This window comes from Harpia harpyja, chromosome 14 (assembly GCF_026419915.1).
Source record: "Harpia harpyja isolate bHarHar1 chromosome 14, bHarHar1 primary haplotype, whole genome shotgun sequence".
Taxonomy (NCBI): Eukaryota; Metazoa; Chordata; class Aves; order Accipitriformes; family Accipitridae; genus Harpia; species Harpia harpyja.
The window spans coordinates 4,829,284-4,848,744 of record NC_068953.1 but is presented as its reverse complement, the minus strand read 5'-3'; the positions used below and the strand labels follow the sequence as shown (position 1 = coordinate 4,848,744).

The 19,461-nt window shown below is 36.8% G+C and overlaps 1 protein-coding gene across 1 annotated transcript; it reads left to right on the top strand.

The window, feature by feature from the left end:
• Window positions 1-452: 452 nt before the first annotated feature.
• On the top strand, window positions 453-19,457 carry ATAD5 (ATPase family AAA domain containing 5). The gene is made up of 23 exons (XM_052807487.1): window positions 453-697; window positions 1,671-3,472; window positions 3,815-3,902; window positions 4,495-4,659; window positions 5,192-5,330; window positions 5,805-5,889; window positions 6,360-6,541; window positions 7,368-7,525; window positions 7,846-7,999; window positions 8,235-8,528; window positions 8,702-8,798; window positions 9,659-9,741; window positions 9,859-10,004; window positions 10,127-10,277; window positions 10,728-10,898; window positions 11,902-12,020; window positions 12,920-13,013; window positions 13,247-13,311; window positions 14,237-14,417; window positions 15,175-15,362; window positions 15,661-16,508; window positions 17,665-17,829; window positions 18,020-19,457. The coding sequence occupies exons 1-23, from the start codon at window positions 632-634 to the stop codon at window positions 18,096-18,098; spliced, it is 5,520 nt and encodes a 1,839-aa protein (XP_052663447.1). The 5' UTR covers window positions 453-631; the 3' UTR covers window positions 18,099-19,457.
• Window positions 19,458-19,461: the final 4 nt, after the last annotated feature.

Genomic DNA, 19,461 nt, shown 5'->3' with positions numbered 1-19,461 from the left:
GGCGGAGCCGGGAAGCGCGGCGGGGAGCCGGCCCCGGGGCGGGGAGGGGCGGAGCGGAGACACCGGCCGTTGAGAGCGGCCGCGCGCGGAGGGTGGCGGCGCCGGCGGCGGCGGGCAGGGCACGTGCTGCCAGAGAGCCCCGAGCCGCCTCCGCGCGCGCGGCGCCGCCGGTCCCGCCAATTTTGGCCCCCTCTGAGCGTCCCGTGCCCCCTCCTCCTCCCCCCCTGCGTGACGTCGCGCGCCCCGCCCTTCTCCGCACCGCGGCGCGAAAACCCGACTGACAGCGGCCGAAGCGAAGCGGGGGTGGGGTGGGGGGGTGGGGTTGTCGGGCGTGGCTCCCCCGGCACGTGACCGGGCTTGCGGTGAAGGGGCGGGGTGCCCGGCTGCGGGGCCCGCGTCACGTGAGGGTGGAGAGCGGACGGCCGTTGGCAGCCGCCGTGGGTCACGTGGGGGCGCCGTGGCGCCGCCCCCTTCCGCGCGGAGGTCCGAATCTTGTCCCGCGCGCGCTTTTCTGCCCGCCTGGCTCCCGCTCCTGTCAGGCGGCGGCGGCCATCGGGCGGGCCCGCTCCATGGCGATAGGGCGAGCCTCCCCCCGCGGCTGAGGGCTCCGCTCCCCGCCAGCGTCCGGGGCATGGTGGGCAGGGTCGCCGTGGCCGCAGCGGCCGCCTCCCTCCTCGGGAAAGACGGCGATGCTCAGGTGGGGACGCGGAGGCGGGCCGGGGGGCCGCGCCGTGAGGGCGGAGAGGGAGCTGGCGGCGGTCTTGGCGGGGCGGCCTGGGCGGAGGGCGACCCTTTGTCGTCGGCGCTTGACACAGCGCGTCTGGGGGGGGGGGCGTGAAACGCCGCCTGGGCGCTGCGGGGCGGCTGCCGTGCCCGGTACCCGGCACCCGGCACCCGGCTCCGCGCCCTCGCTCGCAGCCCGGCGGTCGGCGCTCGGGAGCGCTGCGCAGCCCGCGGCCCAAAGCTGTCATGAAATGCCTTCTTGAAGGGGCACCTCAGCGGAGTCCCCGGTAGCTTTGGGAAGAAGCGTTCTCCGTCTCAGAGGATGCGATTTCGGAAGAGTTCGGTTTTTAATAAACTAGGAGAGTTATAAAAGTCTTTGTGAGCCGTCTTTCTTGGGGCCGTGCAAATAAATTCTCTTTTACGGTTCGGATTATGATATGAATTCTCTTGTATTCGTTTTCTTAAGTATTTTTAAAGGTATGCTTTCTTCTTAAGACGTGTTAGATGTTTACGGTAGGTTCGTATCTCTTTAAGTGATGTAGGAATTTTCTGTTAAGCGCTCTACAAATGCTCAGGCGAACATCTCAAGGTAACCAATAGGTAGAGATCATCTGAATTGAAGTAGACTTTCTCAACTCTGGTATTACGAAATGTCTCCAGAGCTGTTCTGAAGACCTTGTGGTCACTTTCAGTTTTGGCGGTCTCAAAGTTTCAGAACAGGATTTTTATTTATTTGAAATGGCTGAATCTTTATTTCAAGCTTAGACAGCTTTTGAAAACATAAAGTTGATGTGCACACAGTCTTAGCGCATTGGCGTGAGTTTTTTATCCTCTGAAAAAGTACTAGTGTCACTAATATATACTGCAGATACTGTACTTCGTTTTATTACCATACTAAGTCATCTTAAGTTTTTGAAAACTGTGATTAATGTTGAACTTTTTTGTAGCCATGCAAGAAACGGCGAGAGGAGGATGCTTCTGTAAAAACAATCACAAGATACTTTTCACCATTAGCAAAACCAGTGGACAAAGTGTTGTCACCACCAAAACCCAACAATATATTGGATTATTTTAAAAAGACATCTGTAACTGAGAAAGCTACGTTACCAGTTGTAGCTGGAGAAAATAAAACACCATTGGATGCTGATGACAAAGACTGTAAGTCACCTTTTAAACCACTTTTAAAGCGGAAGAGGAAAGGGAAGAAAGCTAATTTAAATAATAAGCTGAGAGAGATGAAAGGATCTGAGAATGAGCATGAAATAGAAATTAGTCTTGATAACAGCAGAGAAACAACAGGAGTGAAACAACACAGTAACGATTTTATTGCTACTTGTACTTTAGTTGGCCAAAAATGTGCAAGAGAATTAGCAGAAGGTGATGTGCAAAGAGAGAACTTCTCAGATGCTGTCATCTACAGAAAAAATGCAAAGAAAGTTGGTTCTGAAATAAATGGAACAAAAAATAGGATAAGAAAGTCAAGGAAAAGGAAGCACAAAGTAAATATGGATTTGTCTGAAAGTTTTTCATCTGAAAAGGAGCTGAATGAAAAGTGTGAAAAGGAAACTGAAGATAAGAAAAAGATGGTATCTCCTACAATAGCAGAGTGTGACGCTACTATTAGTGATTCCAGTTTTGCAGTTCATACGGATGATAAGACATCACAGGTAAATAATAGTATAATAACAGTGTCATTTGAGGACTTCTTGAAGAGTCAGGGAGAAGATAATGTAGATCATGTTGAAGAAGACACAAAGCCAACAATGGACAATTCTGCTACAGCAAATGAAACTGACAAAAGTGATAGTATTAGTGACCCAGAAAAGTGTGAGGAATCTCAACAGCTACCACTTAGAACAGTAACTGTCCTTGCCCAAGTTCATTCCATTCCCCCCAAATTAGCTCCATTACGTAAGGAGCCAAAAGGCTCAAGGAAAATAGCTTCCATTTTTTTGAAGCAGAAGGGATGTGTAGGGGAAAAAGAAAGTAGCCCACCCCTCTTGGACAGTGAACAAACTGAACAGGTTACTCAGAAAAGAAAATCTAATGTAGTTATTGAGGAAGAAGAATTGGAGTTAGCTGTACTAGAGACTGTAGGGTCAGATTTTTTGAAGCCAAAATGTACTCTGGAAGAAAGGCATCAGTTTATGAAGGCATTTAGACAACCAACATCACATGTAATAAAAAGTGGAGTTAAAAAGGGACCTGGAAAACAAAAGCAAGACGTTGGAAAGTCTTCAAAAGAAAAAGAAAGACCTGAAGATTACATTGCTTCAAATAAAGGATTAGGAAGTGGAGTACCAGAAGATTATGTGGAGAAATATACACGTTCTGGTCCTGAAAACAATAGAACTAAAACCAAAAGACCTAAAAAGTTTCAGAAAAAAGGAAACAGAAGAAGGAAAGCTTCAGAAACTAAGGAAAAGAATGTCCCGAATACTAGCAATTATAATGAAGATGAGGATTCAGGAGCTAATGTCCTTACTAAGGAAAACACCTTAGATGTAAGGATTTCATCAAGTCCAAAAGTGAATGAGTTAAGGAGGAGTTTAAGGCAGAAGAAAATCAAAACATCAGAAAACGTTACACCTAAAAAAAACAGGATTAGAAATACCTTCTCTGAAGATGAATTAAGTGGCTGTCCTTTACAGACGTCTACACCAAAAGTAAGCAAACGATCCTTGAAGAAAAGTAACATGTATAAAGCTGAGGTGATTACCATGCCCTTTGATGGAAACAGCCCAATAAGGTAAACATTTTATATAGTCTACCTTTTTGCAGTTTGATTTCTTCCAAGTATTTTAAGAGTAAGACATAATTATAATTTGATTGGAATGCATACCAAAGCTGCATGAATACTGATCGTGGTGGATAATAATACAGAAGAACCAAAGTTGACTCTATAAATGTGCTTGCACTAAAGACGTTTAAAAAAACCCAAACAACAAAAAAAACCCCAAACCACCACCAATTAGGAGGGTTGCTACTGTTTGCAGCACTGTATTTTTAAAAGCTTTTGAAAATGAGATTGAGAGTAACATTTCCTTTTATCATAAAGTAATAATTTCATAATACTTTTTTCCCTAATTAGAATGAGGTTTACACGTATCAGTGCGACTACAAAATCAAATAAAGCTGAAATGATGAAAAATGAAGAGTTTAACTCCAAAAATATAAAGGTAATCTATGTAACAGTTTATGTTTCTGTATTTGTCATTTACTATATGCTTATAATTGTTAATATTCAGTATTGTGTAATAGTCTAATGTAATACAGTAAGACAGTTCTCACGTGCCCTATGGAAAGATACTATTGCTGTGATTTATGATAGCATTTGAGTTAGTTTCTAGTGCAGTTACTGTACCTTAGATTTTAAAATATGTTTTATTAGTGTAAATCTGCTTTTCATAACATAACAGAAAAATCCAATAAAATAGTATGCTCACATTCTGCAGGTTCTCAGGATGGGACCTAGTGTTTGGGCACAGCAGAACAGCTTGGGCTTAAGAATGTCACTGCCTGCATTTCATTTGTCCTGTGGACAAATTGGAGGATCCCCCTCTAGGGCTCTCACTCCCTTTTGAAAAGTATTTATATCATTTTGGTTTGCTCCTTCTTCCCAAGCTTTCTTTTTTTTTTTGATACAAGTAAAATTTTATAAAAATCATGTGCTTTTATGAATGTGAAAAATTATATTAATATGTGAAATACTTACCGAATATATTGCTGTTAATTGCCAGGTATTTTGGTTCTTTTGTACTTTGTTAACAGATAAGCTCTACTTCTAAAAATATATCTAAAGCGAAACAGCTGATTGAAAAAGCAAAGGCTATACGGCATAATAGATCAAAGGTTAATGAAGACTTACCAGCTCCTGTGAGGCGCTCATCTCGACAGCGAGCTCTTGCTGAAAAGAAAAAATTACAAGAAAATGAAGTAAGCCTGTATACTTTGGGGGGCGGGGGGGATTATCTTGATGTTTTTGTGATTCATTTAAGCAACAAAAATGTTTCTTACCTTGCAAACGTTTCTTTTAAAGAATCAAATAAGGTAGGTATCTATGCAATGGTATGGTAAATGTCAAATAGTAAAGTAACTGCCAGGCATAGCCTGGAAAGCTGATCCTAATGCAGATCTATAACGTGCACCAGGTGGTCACACTTTAGAAATGACTCTTTCTCTTTCCTAATGGACAGCCAAGGTGTCTGTTTCAAATGTGTATATTTTAGACATTTAAATTTAAATGAGAGTAGTTCTGGCCTTTGTTTATATATTGGAGATCTTATTCTATATACTTTTTCTGTGTAAACAGTAATAGAAGTATTGTATAATCTTCAAATTATATTTGCTAACTTCTAAGCTCTCTAGCAGTTTCTTCAGTTTTCTCAGTACTGATCACTAAATTGTATTGTTAATAAAGGAGGAAAAGTTGTTGTTTTCTTTCTTATTTTAGTTGCTTGCTTTCTAGGAATCGGTAGCAATTTTAGATTCAAGCCTGAGTAATACCACTGCTACAGTGCAGAATGTGAAGCAAAAGAATCTTCGGAGCTTAAATGATGTTTTGGGGAAGAAGTCTAGAAACTCAAAGGCTGCAAAGAACTCAAATGGTAATTGGGTTTTACTGGACATGTTTAATTTTTATTACAGTTATTGACTATTATAACTATTTTATAAAGCTGTCTTTGCAGTACATTCATCTTTTCTTCTGACGTTTTTATATAATATTCCAATATATACCTTTTATTTTTATGACATGAGTTAATAGCGCAGAGGTTATTTACACGTGCTGCTTTGATTTTTCTTCATTTGGGGAAAACTGTTTGAATAATGGCCAATTGTACACCATGTTTTGTTGTGTTCTAATTTAAGGTGCGTTTTTTTTAATGTTACAGAGAATAATGTCTATGATGGTGAAATAACTAGAAATAAAACTATAATGAATTTTGTTAAAATACTCAGCTTTCCCTTAAGAAAAGGAGATTCGCTAATGTTTAAATGGAACATATAAATAGTAAGCAGAGAAGTAAGGTTAGAATGCTATATCAGTGCTAATCTAATCATGTTTTTTTTTCTTCTTAAAGGAAAACTGGGATATCCACCTTCCTTCCTAGGCAGAAATGCTCAGAACTCTGCAGGTGAACCAGTTGTGATCTTTGATGAAAGCAGGTCAGTTTTCAAGATTGCAGTTGCTTAAGAACCAAAATATATTTCAAGGTTACTTTAACATTCATTTTACAAATTTAAATACACTTATCAAAATGTGATATAAAAGTTCATGTTTTTTACACTGATCAATATGTTAATCTGCTTGCAAAATTTGGGGGCTTTTCTTGACAGTTGTTTCCTCAACCATTGTTGAGCCATTTTAGACTGTTGAAAATGTAGTTGATGACTGATTAAAAAGAAATCCTAAACTGCATAAAAATACAAAACCAAAGAGGATTATTTTTAATTAAAATCTCTAACACAAAATTTAAAATTAAATGTGAACTTTCTACATTTAAACTAATTTTAGCAGTTCTTCCAGACTGTTTCTAACTTGTGTGTAGAAGTGAATATTAAATTCTGTTGTAAGCCTTATATAGTTGGTAGTTCTAATGATTTTTTTGTTGTTGTTCATGTCTATTTTCATAAAGTCAAGATGCATCTGAAAATTCTCAAGATGATGATCAGTTCAGAGCAAAACGTGAATTCTTGATGAGTGGGTTGCCAGAGTCACTGAAAAAACAGATTGCAAAGAAAGCAGCAGCAATGGAAGCATACTCTGTTGCAAGTTCATGTTTTAAGACTGTTGTCCATGTACAGCAGAAGGATGACTGTAAGCTTTTGTTCAGCCATTCTGTAAATGTATATAATAATTTCTAGTAAATCTGTGCAGAAAAGAAATTTGAAAAGCAGAACTTACTATTATGACTGGAATAATTGGTAGTTTCCTCTTGTTTTGTGTCACAGTAAGAAAACAAAACTTACAAGCTTCCAGTGAGATGTTTTTGAATACGCAGTTTACAAATTAAGTTGATGCTAAAGTAATGTATACATTTATGGGTGGGGATGCAAAATTCTTAATATTTAGTCAAAAAAGTTAGTCTTTCAAGTTTCAATTTGGAGAATAAAGATCATGCTGGACTGATTGGGGCAGAAACCTTTTCCTTGTGACAAAGGCAAAATATTTCTCAAAAGAGAAAAGAACAGCCCATTTCTTTCCACTAAGTGAGGGAGTGTGCTACAATGTTCTTATGAAAAGGGCATGACAGAAAAGCAGAAGGTAGAGTAGCACTTAACAGAGTTTATATTTGCAAACCAACCAATAATCAAACAAAATCCTTGGTGAGCATCTGTCCTACAGAGAGCCGGTGAGGGCAGAGGTTGTTATTTAGAGCCAGCAGAGCCTAGGAGCAACTTACTGGAGAAGTGTTGTATGCAAAAATGTGCAAATTTGTTCTGCTTGTGGGAGGTGGAATTAATAAAGATAAAAAGTTGATGCAGTGTAAGTTAAATAAGCTTGGTTTTGACATGATAAAGTTGTAGTTAAAAGAGTGTTTGTTCTTCTTTACTGTGGGATGGTTTTGTCTCTGGCTGTATCTCTGTTTTGTTAACAAAAGTTTCCTCTTGTTGTTTGGTTTTTTGTGGGGGTTCTTTTGTAGGTTATCCACTGTGGAAATTGAAATCACCATCATGTCCTCTACTAACTAAGCTAAGGAAACTGAATACTGAAGTCACTAATGTCACAAAAATCACTCTCTCACTTGGTGAATTTTCCACTGTGAATTCAAAACTAACTGGAAAATGTTCTGCACCTGTGGTTAGTACTTTAAAATGGGGGCTTGTGTTACAAGAAAAATGAAAAGAAAATTGAAATTGTTTTGTTACTTGTTAGGACTTCCGTTGTTTTAAAAAATGCTGGAGTTTGAATCTGTGTCGGTCCTGGATTTTTTTTTTCTTTTTTTTTTTTTTTTCTTGTATGTGATTTAGCCATTCTGCATCATAACATTAGACAATTCTCAAGGCTTTCTGTTAATCTATTAGTTTAACAAGACAGCTACCAATTTAAATTATGCAAAACTGTCATTGCTATTCTGTGTAATATTTTCAAGTAATAATTTTTTCCTGTGTGTGTTACAGCTTTCTGTCCACCGACCAGTTTTTCCTGATACATTCAGGAAAGATTTACTAGATGAGATCATGTATTCTAATTCTCAATTTCCTGTGAGAAAATACTTCTACAAGTTTCTGAAAAAGCAAACAGAATGGTTGGGTTTTGAAAACAGTATACAAGGTTAGTAATCTACATAGGGAAAAATAAATACACACTCACGCTCTCTCTGGCATAAAAAGGCAACCTGGAATTTCCAGAAATGTTTCAGTGAAGTAATACTGTTGGTGGAAATAAATTGGTCCTCACATTTTAGGTCATTTTGACCAAAATCTTCAAATATGGCTTAAATAAACATATGGTTGTAATGGACATAGCTTGAAATTTTTTTTTTTTTTTTTTTCCCCTCCTCTCTTAGAAAGCAGAGATGGTACTGCAAATTCTGAGGTAAATCGGAAACATTCTGACAATTGGAAGGAAACTAAGAGGAAAAGGAAAGAAACAGAAGACCACAAATCAAAAAGAAGAAAACGAATTGAAGGTACAGAGACGGAAATAAAATCCAGAGTTTCCAGGAACCTTATTTCTCACGTATCTGGAGAAAAACAAGCAGAGACAGGACAAGCAACGCATTTGGGAAAAAACAAGACCCAGAAACCAGATGTTATGACAGAAGACACTGAATATTTATCAGAGCCAAATGCACTTTCAGGTAACTGCATTTCCTGTCTGATTTTAATTCTCTTTGTACTGAGGGAATGTATATATGATGTATTTCAACTTTCCACTGCAATGCAAAAATCATATCTAGTCTTAATATTCTACTAGACTTGATCAACTCTTTTGCATGAAGAACTATTTAAAAATGGGTATTTTCTTCTGTAGGTGTTGAAAAGGAAGACATGCTCTGGACAGAAAAATATCAGCCTCAAGATTCCAGTGAACTTGTGGGGAACAAGAAAGAAATTGAAAGGCTACACAGGTCAGAAGTGAGAGCGTGGATCCATTCTTAAAATAATTCAAAACATCCTGTTACTTGATTATGCTCTAAGAATTGTAGCCAGTTATTTTATACTATGCTTGAATAAGATTTACAGGGTGTATGTTTGTGGCTTTTGTTTTGGTTTACTTCCAAAAAGTGGCAGAAACAAATTGTCAGTTGGTCTTTTCAAAAGAAAGATCTTTTGGTCATAGTTTCTTCTACGGTAATACCTCAGTAGCTTGTATGGTGTAGTACAAAACAAAAACACACGTGAAATGCTACATTAGGCTGTGGGATAGAATGAAATACTTAAGTAATTAATGCTGTTACCATTTGAGTAAAAATTATTTTTGTTGGGTTATTTAAGCTTACACACAATGAATGAGAGATAGCAACTTACCAGTCCTTGTCCATACTTCCCTACAAGCATGCCTGATCCTCGTCTTCATGCACTGCCTCCACTTTTGACAGTAATTTAGTGCTCAAGTCCATACAATATATTGTGCTTTCAGTTACATTTTCTGTGTGGGTTTAAGTTATTGTTGTGGCTCTTATGCAGAATTTAAAGATCCATCAAATGATAAAGCATTTTCCACAGTTTAAGTAGTTCACTAAATGACTTGTTTTTATACCAATCAGCTAATAGAATGGAGAATGAAGAAGGAATCCTTTTTTACAAAAGGATCAAACAAACCCTGAACAATTTTTTTTCTTTTTTTTTTTTTATTTGAAAGGACTTGTTATCCCTTTCAGAAACTTATCAAGTGGCTGATGTCCCCTAGTTTTATGTTCTGTTCCATCTGAATTTGGTTCACTTTATTCAGCAGTAATTTTTATTGTTCTGTTCTTTCCTTTTATAGTTGGTTAAAAGAATGGAAAAAAAGAGCTGATTGGGAAGAAAAAAGAAATCAGAAAGGGGAAAAGGAGGACAAAGAGCATCAAGGTGCTGCTAGAATTGAAAATAATATATATAGCTTCTTGTTGTTCAAGTTGGCATAAAAATGACATGAATTGATAATGGTTTGAACAATCCTTCCTTTTCTTTTAAATAATTCTACAGATTCTTTGGACAGCCTTGACTTTAAAGAGAATAAATCTGATATTGAGGAAGAGACTAGTCTTTGCAATACAGTTCTGATAACTGGCCCACCAGGAGTGGGGAAAACTGCTGCAGTATATGCTTGTGCTCAGGAGCTTGGTTTTAAGGTTTGTGGAGTCCTTTCCTTGGTGCTATTTTTCTTACTTGTAACTAGTAATATGAAAGCACTCATAATACAGGATGTCTAAATATATTTTTTTATATATATATAAATTAAATACCATTGCAGATATTTGAAGTCAATGCCTCTTGCCAGCGTAATGGTAGACAGATACTGTCTCAACTAAAAGAAGCTACTCAGTCTCATCAGGTGGACAAAAAAGGCATTAATGCACATAAGCCTTGCTTTTTTAACAGCTGTAGCAGTGCCAAGTCACCAAGTAAGTTTCCTGGTTATGTCTGGGTTTTTTGTTTGGTTGGGGTTTTCGGTTTTTTTGTTTTGTTGTAGGAACTGAGTTCCCCAAACAATTTTTAGACATCAGCTGTTTAAAAAAGGTAGCAAATTTCAGCTTATCTGGCCATAATAATAAGAAATGCTCTGTTGGTTAATGCAACTACATACCAAATTAAATCATGACTTTATCAAGCTGACTGACTCTTGATTATCTTAAGTTATTTCTGTACTGGTGGAGTAAGTGCTATAGCACTTGTATAGAAAGTTGAACAGAATGCATTCCCTATAACAGGAGAAAAGTAAAACAAGCAGAAATCAGCACAGTAAACCTGTCCTGTACTAGATACAAAACTGAGATTTGCTCTAAATTTGCCTGAGAAATGTCAGTCTGAGATTACATTTCCAGCTTAAGTTTAATATAAAACATATCTTGCAGAACAAATGTATTCTCCAAAGAAAGTTGTTTCACCAAGAAAACCTCCACTGTCACCAAAAGGAGCAGGATTAAAACGAAGCTTACCCCCTAAAACACTTGCAAACTATTTCAAAATTTCTTCCAAACGTAAAGGTAATGATGGAGCAGTAACATCTCAAGAAAAAAACAAAGGTAGGTATCACTATTTAATAATTATTTACCTCTGAAGATGGAAAAGCTATACTGTAATACTATATATGTGGAGCTATGTGGAAAAAAGAGTAGAGCACACTTACTATGCTCTAAGGGCCAGCAAGAATAATGTAATGCATCTCAGGTACACTTAACTATATAGGAAATTGTCATTATTCTGTATTACAGGAGAGTTAACTAGGGTACAGACAATCTGAATTTCAGTAGGCTTTCCTTAGTTGTTTGGGTTTGGGTTCCTCCCCCCGCCTCCCCCGAGCATTTAGGTAAGAGAAGATAAATTAAAAACTGTCTCTAGAAAAACACCTTTATGCTATATCAGTGCCTGTTTCAGACTGGTGTGGAAGGGTCATTGTGCTAGGTGGTGTGTATATCTATCTATCTCAAAATGACTGCCACAGAATTAAGAGGTCCTGTAAAGCCAATAAATGTTTGATTACTTACTGTGGATTTTAATACATAGAAGGGCACACTGAAATCTTTGAGTCTCTTTAACATTGGAAGGTACATTTTCAAATGTTTCATGGGATCAGGAAGCCTTAAAGACAGGTTTTTAAAAAGGAAATAATATATTTGGACAACCAGTATTTTTGCATAGACAGTAGAGAGGAATGCATGAGCTAAGTGCTGGATAGAATTGGGGCAATCGAGTCTAGTCCTTGTCATATTGCGCTGTCTTGAAGGACTTATATCTACTGCATGCCCCCAAGACACCATAGGTCACAAACAGGTTATGTGCAGAATTAATTTTACAAATAGTCAGCCCTTCACCAAACACAGTTGAATTCCCAGGAAATTTGTTGCACTTTTCTTTTAAACAAGATACATCAGAAAAGGATGTAGGTCACATTTCTAAGTTTTTGTGTCAGTGTAAATTTTCTTAAGCAGTTTGTACATGGAGTGTTTTTGAAACCAGTGTCTAGAATGCATATTAAATGTTTTCAGTCCTCCCATACTTCTTGCTCAATTCTTTGCCCATCTGCAGGAAATACTCAGGATTCATGTGAAGAAAAGAAAGATGCTCAAATGAAGCCAATAAGAAAAGAAGTAGAAGGAGGAGAACACAATAGAAAAAGTGCAACATCTCTCATTCTTTTTGAAGAGGTAAAATTCATGTGAAATATACTGATGTGAGCAATACATCCTTTCATTATGTTTAAAGAATTTAACTTTTCTTCCCTTCCTCCTTGAGACTTCTAGGTAGACTCAAGTGTGAGGATTATCAGCTTCTTAAAAATTAATTCAGTGTTTACTGATTTCATCCTCATGAGTACTTCTTTAACCATGGATCACTATTTTACAAAGTTATTTTAAAAGATAAATAAATTATCATCTATCAACAGTTGTTCACTGTTGGAAAAGTTTGCAGGATTCTGCTAATTTAATTCCTTTGTTTATGTTAAAAGTGTTGGTTTATAATTTTACACTACTTACATGCACTGAGACACTTTAAAAGTCGCCATTAACACCCCAGTAATTACAATATCTAAGCCCACATTAAATTCTTCTTTTCTGTAACCTCTTGCCCAAAAATGTCTTTGAGTCTTAAACTAAAAGTACAAAATTGCAGCCAAGAATGTAATTTCAAGTAAATAAAGGAGGTACAGCAATGTTGCCAAATGTGGATTGATCCTACAGATCACTGGTGCAATTCTATTAAAAAGAAAAAACAAACATCAAAAACCATCTGGACATGGTCCTGGGCAACCTGCTCTGTGTGACCCAGTTTGAGCAGGGAGGTTGGACAAGGTGACGTCCAGAGGTCCCTTCCAACCTCAACCAGTCTGTGATTTTGTAAGCTTCAGCATGGAAGACAGCGATTGAAGTGTTGTGTGCTAACAAGTGAACTTTACCTGAAGCATGCATACTGTCATTGCCCATGCACGTTCAAGAAATCTGTATTAATGTTAAGTCTTACTCGGTCGTTAACAGTATGACTGCATTCACAGCCTGTAGCTATTGTTAAAGCTATTGATATTTTGCACTTCATTTGTCTTCTATAGGTAGATATAATATTTGATGAAGATGCAGGATTTCTAAGTGCAGTAAAGACATTCATGGCAACTGCAAAAAGACCTGTAATTCTTACTACCAATGGTGAGTAGTGTTTGTTATGGAAATTAGGCTTTACAGACAGAAGAGCCTCTTTCAATAAGATGGCTTAAATGGTGATGGTTGAATACAGCTCCTAAATGTAAAATTACATGTGTGGAGACTATAAAGTGAGTATTTTAGTATTTGAATAAAGATACTGGCTGCTTTAATGGGTAAAGAAAATAATTAGTTTTGAACATAATGTCGTGACAGTTCGCTGATATCTCTTTATATAGATCCAACATTCAGCTTAATGTTTGATGGCTATTTTGAAGAGATCAATTTTAGAACCCCTTCCTTGGTAAGTCTGTGTTTAGAAATGCAGATATGTCCGAAGCAAGTAATTGTCAGCTAATTTAAGTTTGAAATTTAAATGTTGGTGTAGATTTATATTTATCTGATGTAATATATCTGCTTCATCAGAAGACTGTTTTTTGGAGTTTTATGCAAGGATGTGTAGGATGTATTTATCTTTACATGTAGAATTTTTATTACTAGCCTGGAAGATTTATTTTCTGAACCATTTAGTATAGGAGAGAATTACAATAAGAACATCACTTCATCGCTTAATTTAGTTTTTAGGATGTAGTAAATAACTTCATAGATGATATATCTAATAGCTTTGATCTGAAGGGTGACTATGCCTGTATTGGATCATTCATTAAAAGTATAGGAACTACTCTACGAATATTATGCATTATTCCTTTAATATAAGCACTAGTATTCTGTATAGCAAATAGTTTTATTTGCAGCTATGTGTTATATGAAAAACCTAAATAAATGACAAACAGAAGGAACTAACTCAAGAAGGGGAATTTTTTTTATGCGAAATTGAAAATCTTTTGGGCTACCAGACAGTTGCGGAGTTGAAAGAAAGAAAAAAAAACCTTTAAAGTCAATATAGTTCACTAAGACCTGTTCACTGGTGATGAGAAACAAGGCGTATGTGGTTTCAGGAACGTAGGCAGAATATGTGCGTTTCGTTCGTTTTTAATGAGTTGATTTTCTAAATTTAACTTAATTCTCTGATGTCGGTTGTTTGGATTTGGTACGGTATTCTGCTTTTCTATAGAGGTGTTAACATAGCTGTAATCTAATAAACTAATCTTCTGTATTAAAAGGAAAAATGTATTGCAAGCATAAATAGAATAATTTCCTTCTGTGTGACGTATTGAGTCTGAGTGGTAAGAGCTGTTTTCAGTGGTCTTTGTCTAACTTTTGTTTAGATAAATGCTGCTAGCTATCTTCAAGTGCTGTGTTTGGCTGAGAATCTACGAACAGATGTAAAAGACTTAGCTGCTCTGTTAACCACAAATAACTGTGATATCAGACAAAGTGTTCTGTACTTACAATTTTGGGTTAGAAGTGGAGGTGGATGCTTGAAAGACAAATGTTTGGCACATTATGGTAGGTTGATTTAATTTCATTTTTAAAAAAATTCTCTATCTTAACATGTATTTCATTAAATCAAACCATTCTTAGACACGTATGAATAGATGGTAACTTTCTGTAAGACTCCTAAACATTTGGGTAGGGTTTGGGGTTTTTTTTCCAGCTACTTCAAAGCCTTGTATATATACATAGGGAACTAAAAGTTTGATTTTTATTGCACCTGTTTATTACCTACCATTATGGGACGTAATTATCTCCCTTTCCTCTTCTGAGTAGCAATATTGGGCAGAGCAGGGAGCCAGCAGTAGTTTCCCTTCAACTTGGAGTTTGCAGTTCTTTATCCATTTAGCTGAGTTGTAGGTAATTCACCTAGAAGAAGCAGAACTGAAAAAGGAGATAAATTGGACAGCTAGCAAGCAGGCAGCAAGGGTAAGAACTTGGTCCCAAAGGATACAGGAAGAGTATCCTCAACAGGTGTGGGTGTGTGAGCAAGCAACAGAGACTAGCAGGGCATGAAAGGAAGAACAGACTATTTCAAATGGTTACATGCAGAGACGGGAGGGTGGGCAGATGGCTAACACTTAAAGAAATGAAATGGGGTTGATGAATGGGCATGGGGGATGACTTATTTCAGTTGTTATATTCCTTCAGAACTGCAGCAAGAGGCGACAGTTATGGTATCCTTTATAAAAGGAATTGAGGCAAAGAGGGGAAAAATCAATTTCATGATGCAATTGTTTCTTTTCAAGTAAAGCATGTTATCTTTGTGCAGGAGGAGATGAGACAAATAAAGCAGATCACGTAATTAATTCTGAAAAGTCTACTGATTCCAAGACTGATTTTTGTCAACCTGATGCATGTCTTCAGGAGCTTCCAAAATGTGATACAGGCTGTGTAGAGACATTGCTTGGCCTTAAGAATATCCTGTTGCCTTCAGAAGATTTGTTTACATTTCTTAAGGTATTTTTGTAGTTGACTAGCTAATACTTCGAATGATTGCTAGATAATTCAGTGTAATAGTCACTATGAATAGCATCTTCTTAGAAGCAAATCTCTTTGAAAAGGTTTGTTGTAGAAATTAGGGGATTCTGTCGTTATGAAGCAAAATCTGAACTGGGGCAGTCTCCTGCAAGCCAAACAGTCCCTTGCCTCATAAACACAAAGCCAGGAGTATGTGATTTTCTGTAATTAATTTTTTAAAAATAAAAATGTTTTTTAATGTATTAATAAATTTTTCATTGTTATTATTATTTTACAGCACAAAATCACAACCACAGAGAAATGGAATAAATTGATGCAGCTTCTCACAGAATTCCAGATGAAGAAAGTGGATTTTATATATAGTAATCTTGAACTTATTCTTCCGTTACCAGTGCAAGTTCTTTCAGACCAATCTGAAGCCTCTAACTCTATACTTGAAAGGACTACCATAGTTTCTTTGAAAAACAGATCTACTAACAGTTACTGCTCTGGAAAAAGTTGCTCTGGAAAAAGTAGCTCTGGAAAAAAGTCTAAAAAGACAAAGAATCAGAAAAGGCTTGATACATTGGATGATAGTGACTTATTTGATACTGGACTCAACTATTCAGCTGAATTCATAACTTTGCCATCGGATAGTCCTACGTCATGTGCTGAAGTGAATAAAGAGGAATCAAAATTGTTGATGAATAAAGAAGAAAAAGAAATTAAAACTAAAACCTCAGCAAATGAGAAAAGGTCTGCTCTTGTTTCTCAGTGTCTGAATTCACTGACTGAATTTGTGGAGAACATGTCTTTCTTGGATTGCTGTGTAAACACTAACACCAAGGAACCACTGGAGTTTTCTAAAGATGAAGGATTTAACTGGACAAATGGCAAAATCAAAAATGGTCTTTGTGATGAATTCAGTATAGAAAGTACTGATTGGTGGAGTTCCCAGAGCTATCGTGAAATAAAGGCAGCTATTGAAGCACTCAGTTTTAACAAATGTTTTGTTAATATTTCACAAAACTTGGAATCTTCTTTGAATACCAGTAAAACACCTGAAAGTGATCAACTGGAGGGACTTACTTTGCATATTTCAAACACAAGAAATTATGTATCCTTTAACCAGTCAGCTGATTCAAGGTAAGACTTTGCTAATATTTCTGGAATGTAATGCAGTTTTTTGTCAAAAGAAGAATTTCACAGAGTGTAGGACTGTTTCAGATACTATGAATACACAATCATACCAATATCGATGACATCAGTATGTCTCAAAATGCTGGAATATGTTGTTTGCTTTGCTTATATAAGCTTAAATTAACTGCTTGGCGATCTGCAAAAGTGTTTGAATAGCCTGACTATAATGTTGTTCAGGAATGGTAGCCTTAATCTAGTCTATTTACTTTAAAAATGAACAGACAAATACCACCACCCCCACCAAAAGAATAACAAAAACCTAAAGGAATGGCTTTTTCAAGACAGACAGATGGACTGAAATGGATTCTGCAAGTACTAGACATGCAAATTTTTCATCCAGTGCCTGGTTGTATTGAGCCTGTTTTAAATGCATAGGTGTTGGTTGATGAAGACCTAACAAAATTCAGAGCAAAGTTCTTGCAATTTTTTTGTAGTAACATGCTAGTGAAGAATAACCTTAATATATTATAAAAGATCAAAGAATACATTGCTGCTAGCAAGTGTGGATATGAAAGATTGTTTTTAACATAAATAAGTCATCACACCTGAAATGGGCATAATAGGTGAATGAAACCTATTCAAGTGTCTGAATAGGTAAATAGGTTAGACTCTTATTTCTGTAAGTCAGTACCCAGAGGAGCAATGTCAAAATGGATCTAACCATCTAACCTGTGACCAAGTTTGGCCAATATATCATGAGTTATACGTTGGATCTGATATTTACTTTCTGGCAAATACCAATCACATGACGCTTTTTATTTTTGAAGACCACAGATGCTTTTGGTTACATTATCTGGTGGATGTACTAAAACTCACATACATAACTAGATTGTGAGGACCTCCCCAGATTAGACTCCATAGTTAAGCTAAGAGCATTGGCCAAACAAACTACGGTCCCTCATGTTTCTGTCTGAGTGCAGCTTTGGGATGCTGTGTAGGCAACACACGATCAGAAGTTGCAGGCATCTAATCCATTGGGACACAGTTTTGGACATAAGTATGTTTAAGAGATTTTTAAACCAGGGGATTTGATCATAAAGGAACAAAATAGGGACTGCACATTCTTGAACAAGAAACAATAAAGCTTCATTCTCCATTTTAGCATTCACAAAAAAGCACAGAAGAGGCTGGCAGCCATCAGAACTGTATTTTCCAGAAGTCCTTTAAACCTGGGTAATAAGCAAGCCAGCATAATTGAATACCTCCCCACTCTTCGCAGTATCTGTAGGTCTGAGAAGCTTAAAGAGCAAGGGAAGACTAAAAGAAGGTATGTTTTGGTTTTCTTAAACCTTGCTACATTTCAATATACAAGGTAGTTAAGAATTTTAATAAAATACTTTGTCAAATAATTCTAGACGAGAAAGGTGAACATTTGCCTCTCCAAATAATAAAAGCGTTGCCTCTTATTTGGAAATAACTTTGTCCCCTTATAGTCACTTCTACTTTTCTTTTTATAGGTTCTTGCATTATCTTGAAGGGATTCATCTCGAAATACCCAGACAAATGATAAATGGTCTGTCTTTGGACTTCCCTTAAAATTGCTAACACCAGAAATACTTTGTGCCTGATGGTGGTATTCTCACCATAGTTTGATTTGATTTTTTTTTTTTTTTTTTACCACATTATTTTATTGTATATTCAGAGCCATTTGTATATTAAATTTCTATAAGTATTTAAAATAATGTATATATCTATTGTCATGATACTGCTCTCCACAACTGAAATGTGGGTGGGTTTGGTGCTTGTCCAATAAGTGCATTTATAATATTAAATGCACAAACTAATAAATGGGGACTACTTCATGCTATCTTTCTCTGTAATTTGTGTATCACATAGCAAGAAGTCTTTTTGTAATGACCAACTGTCACAACTTCCACAGAAAAGATGCTTTTTTCTGAGGAGACACTTTTATTAAAATAAGCTTGTTTCTTTCTGAAGTTCCAGTTAAGTGTTGAATAACTCAGGGTGGGAGGGGGCAGGGAGAGGATGGACAAGTCTTCTAAAGTGTAAATGACTATAAACAACTCTTCACAATAATGACTGGGTAACAAAGTCTTTATAAAGCACTATGCCTCAATGTACATATATTTGTATACAGCCATTTCATTTCATTATTTACAGCTGTCAGATCTGCATGTTAATCTCCTAAAAAGGTAGAGAAATGATTACTGTAGCTCAAGATGGTCTCAGAGATTAGGCAAGATTTTGTAAATAATAATGATTCCAGTGTTACTTTGGTTTCAGTAATATTTAACTACTACTAGTCTTGTATATTGTGTTCTATTTTTATACTTCATTTTGTATTTGACAAGACTTCAGCCTGATTATTTGTGATTGAATCTGGTTTTATATGACAATAAATTTGTGAGACTTTGCTACAATTCTGAATATTTCTGTTGTATGAAAAGTAAGACTCCTAAAACTTAATGTTTTCAGTCCATAAAGATGATGTTTAAGGGTTTTCTAACTGGAAATATTTCAACCATGTACTCTTCCACCTTTTATATTGCAGTTGGACTGTTCCTCTTCCTCAAACTCAGTCAGATTGGTGCCATGCAGTGGTAATCCACTTACCTCAATGTCTCTGTAATAATGAGGAAGGCCATTTTCTAGTACAGTCTGCTCTCATCTTATATTTTTCATGTCTAAAAGATGTTCAGGAATGAGAAATATTTATGAAAACAGTAAATTATTTTAAGCTTCCGCATTGTAGATAATAATCTTTATAGCTTACTCTTTCTGTAGCCCAGAATTATCAAATAAGAATGAAATAAAGCGGTGGCTGTTAAAATCTTAATGGGTTGTATTGTATCAATGGTCTAAGCAACTCCTGTACATTTTTGTAAATATAAATACATAAAAATTAAAAACTTTTAAAAATAAAAAAGTAAAGGTATAT

Excerpts from the sequence above, each read along its gene's own strand:
- ATAD5 (XM_052807487.1), top strand. The coding sequence starts at position 632 with ATGGTGGGCAGGGTCGCCGTGGCCGCAGCGGCCGCCTCCCTCCTCGGG. Across the intron at positions 5,331-5,804 it reads GGCTGCAAAGAACTCAAATG|GAAAACTGGGATATCCACCT; the intron begins GTAATTGGGTTT and ends TTCTTCTTAAAG. Across the intron at positions 13,312-14,236 it reads ATTTTAGAACCCCTTCCTTG|ATAAATGCTGCTAGCTATCT; the intron begins GTAAGTCTGTGT and ends ACTTTTGTTTAG.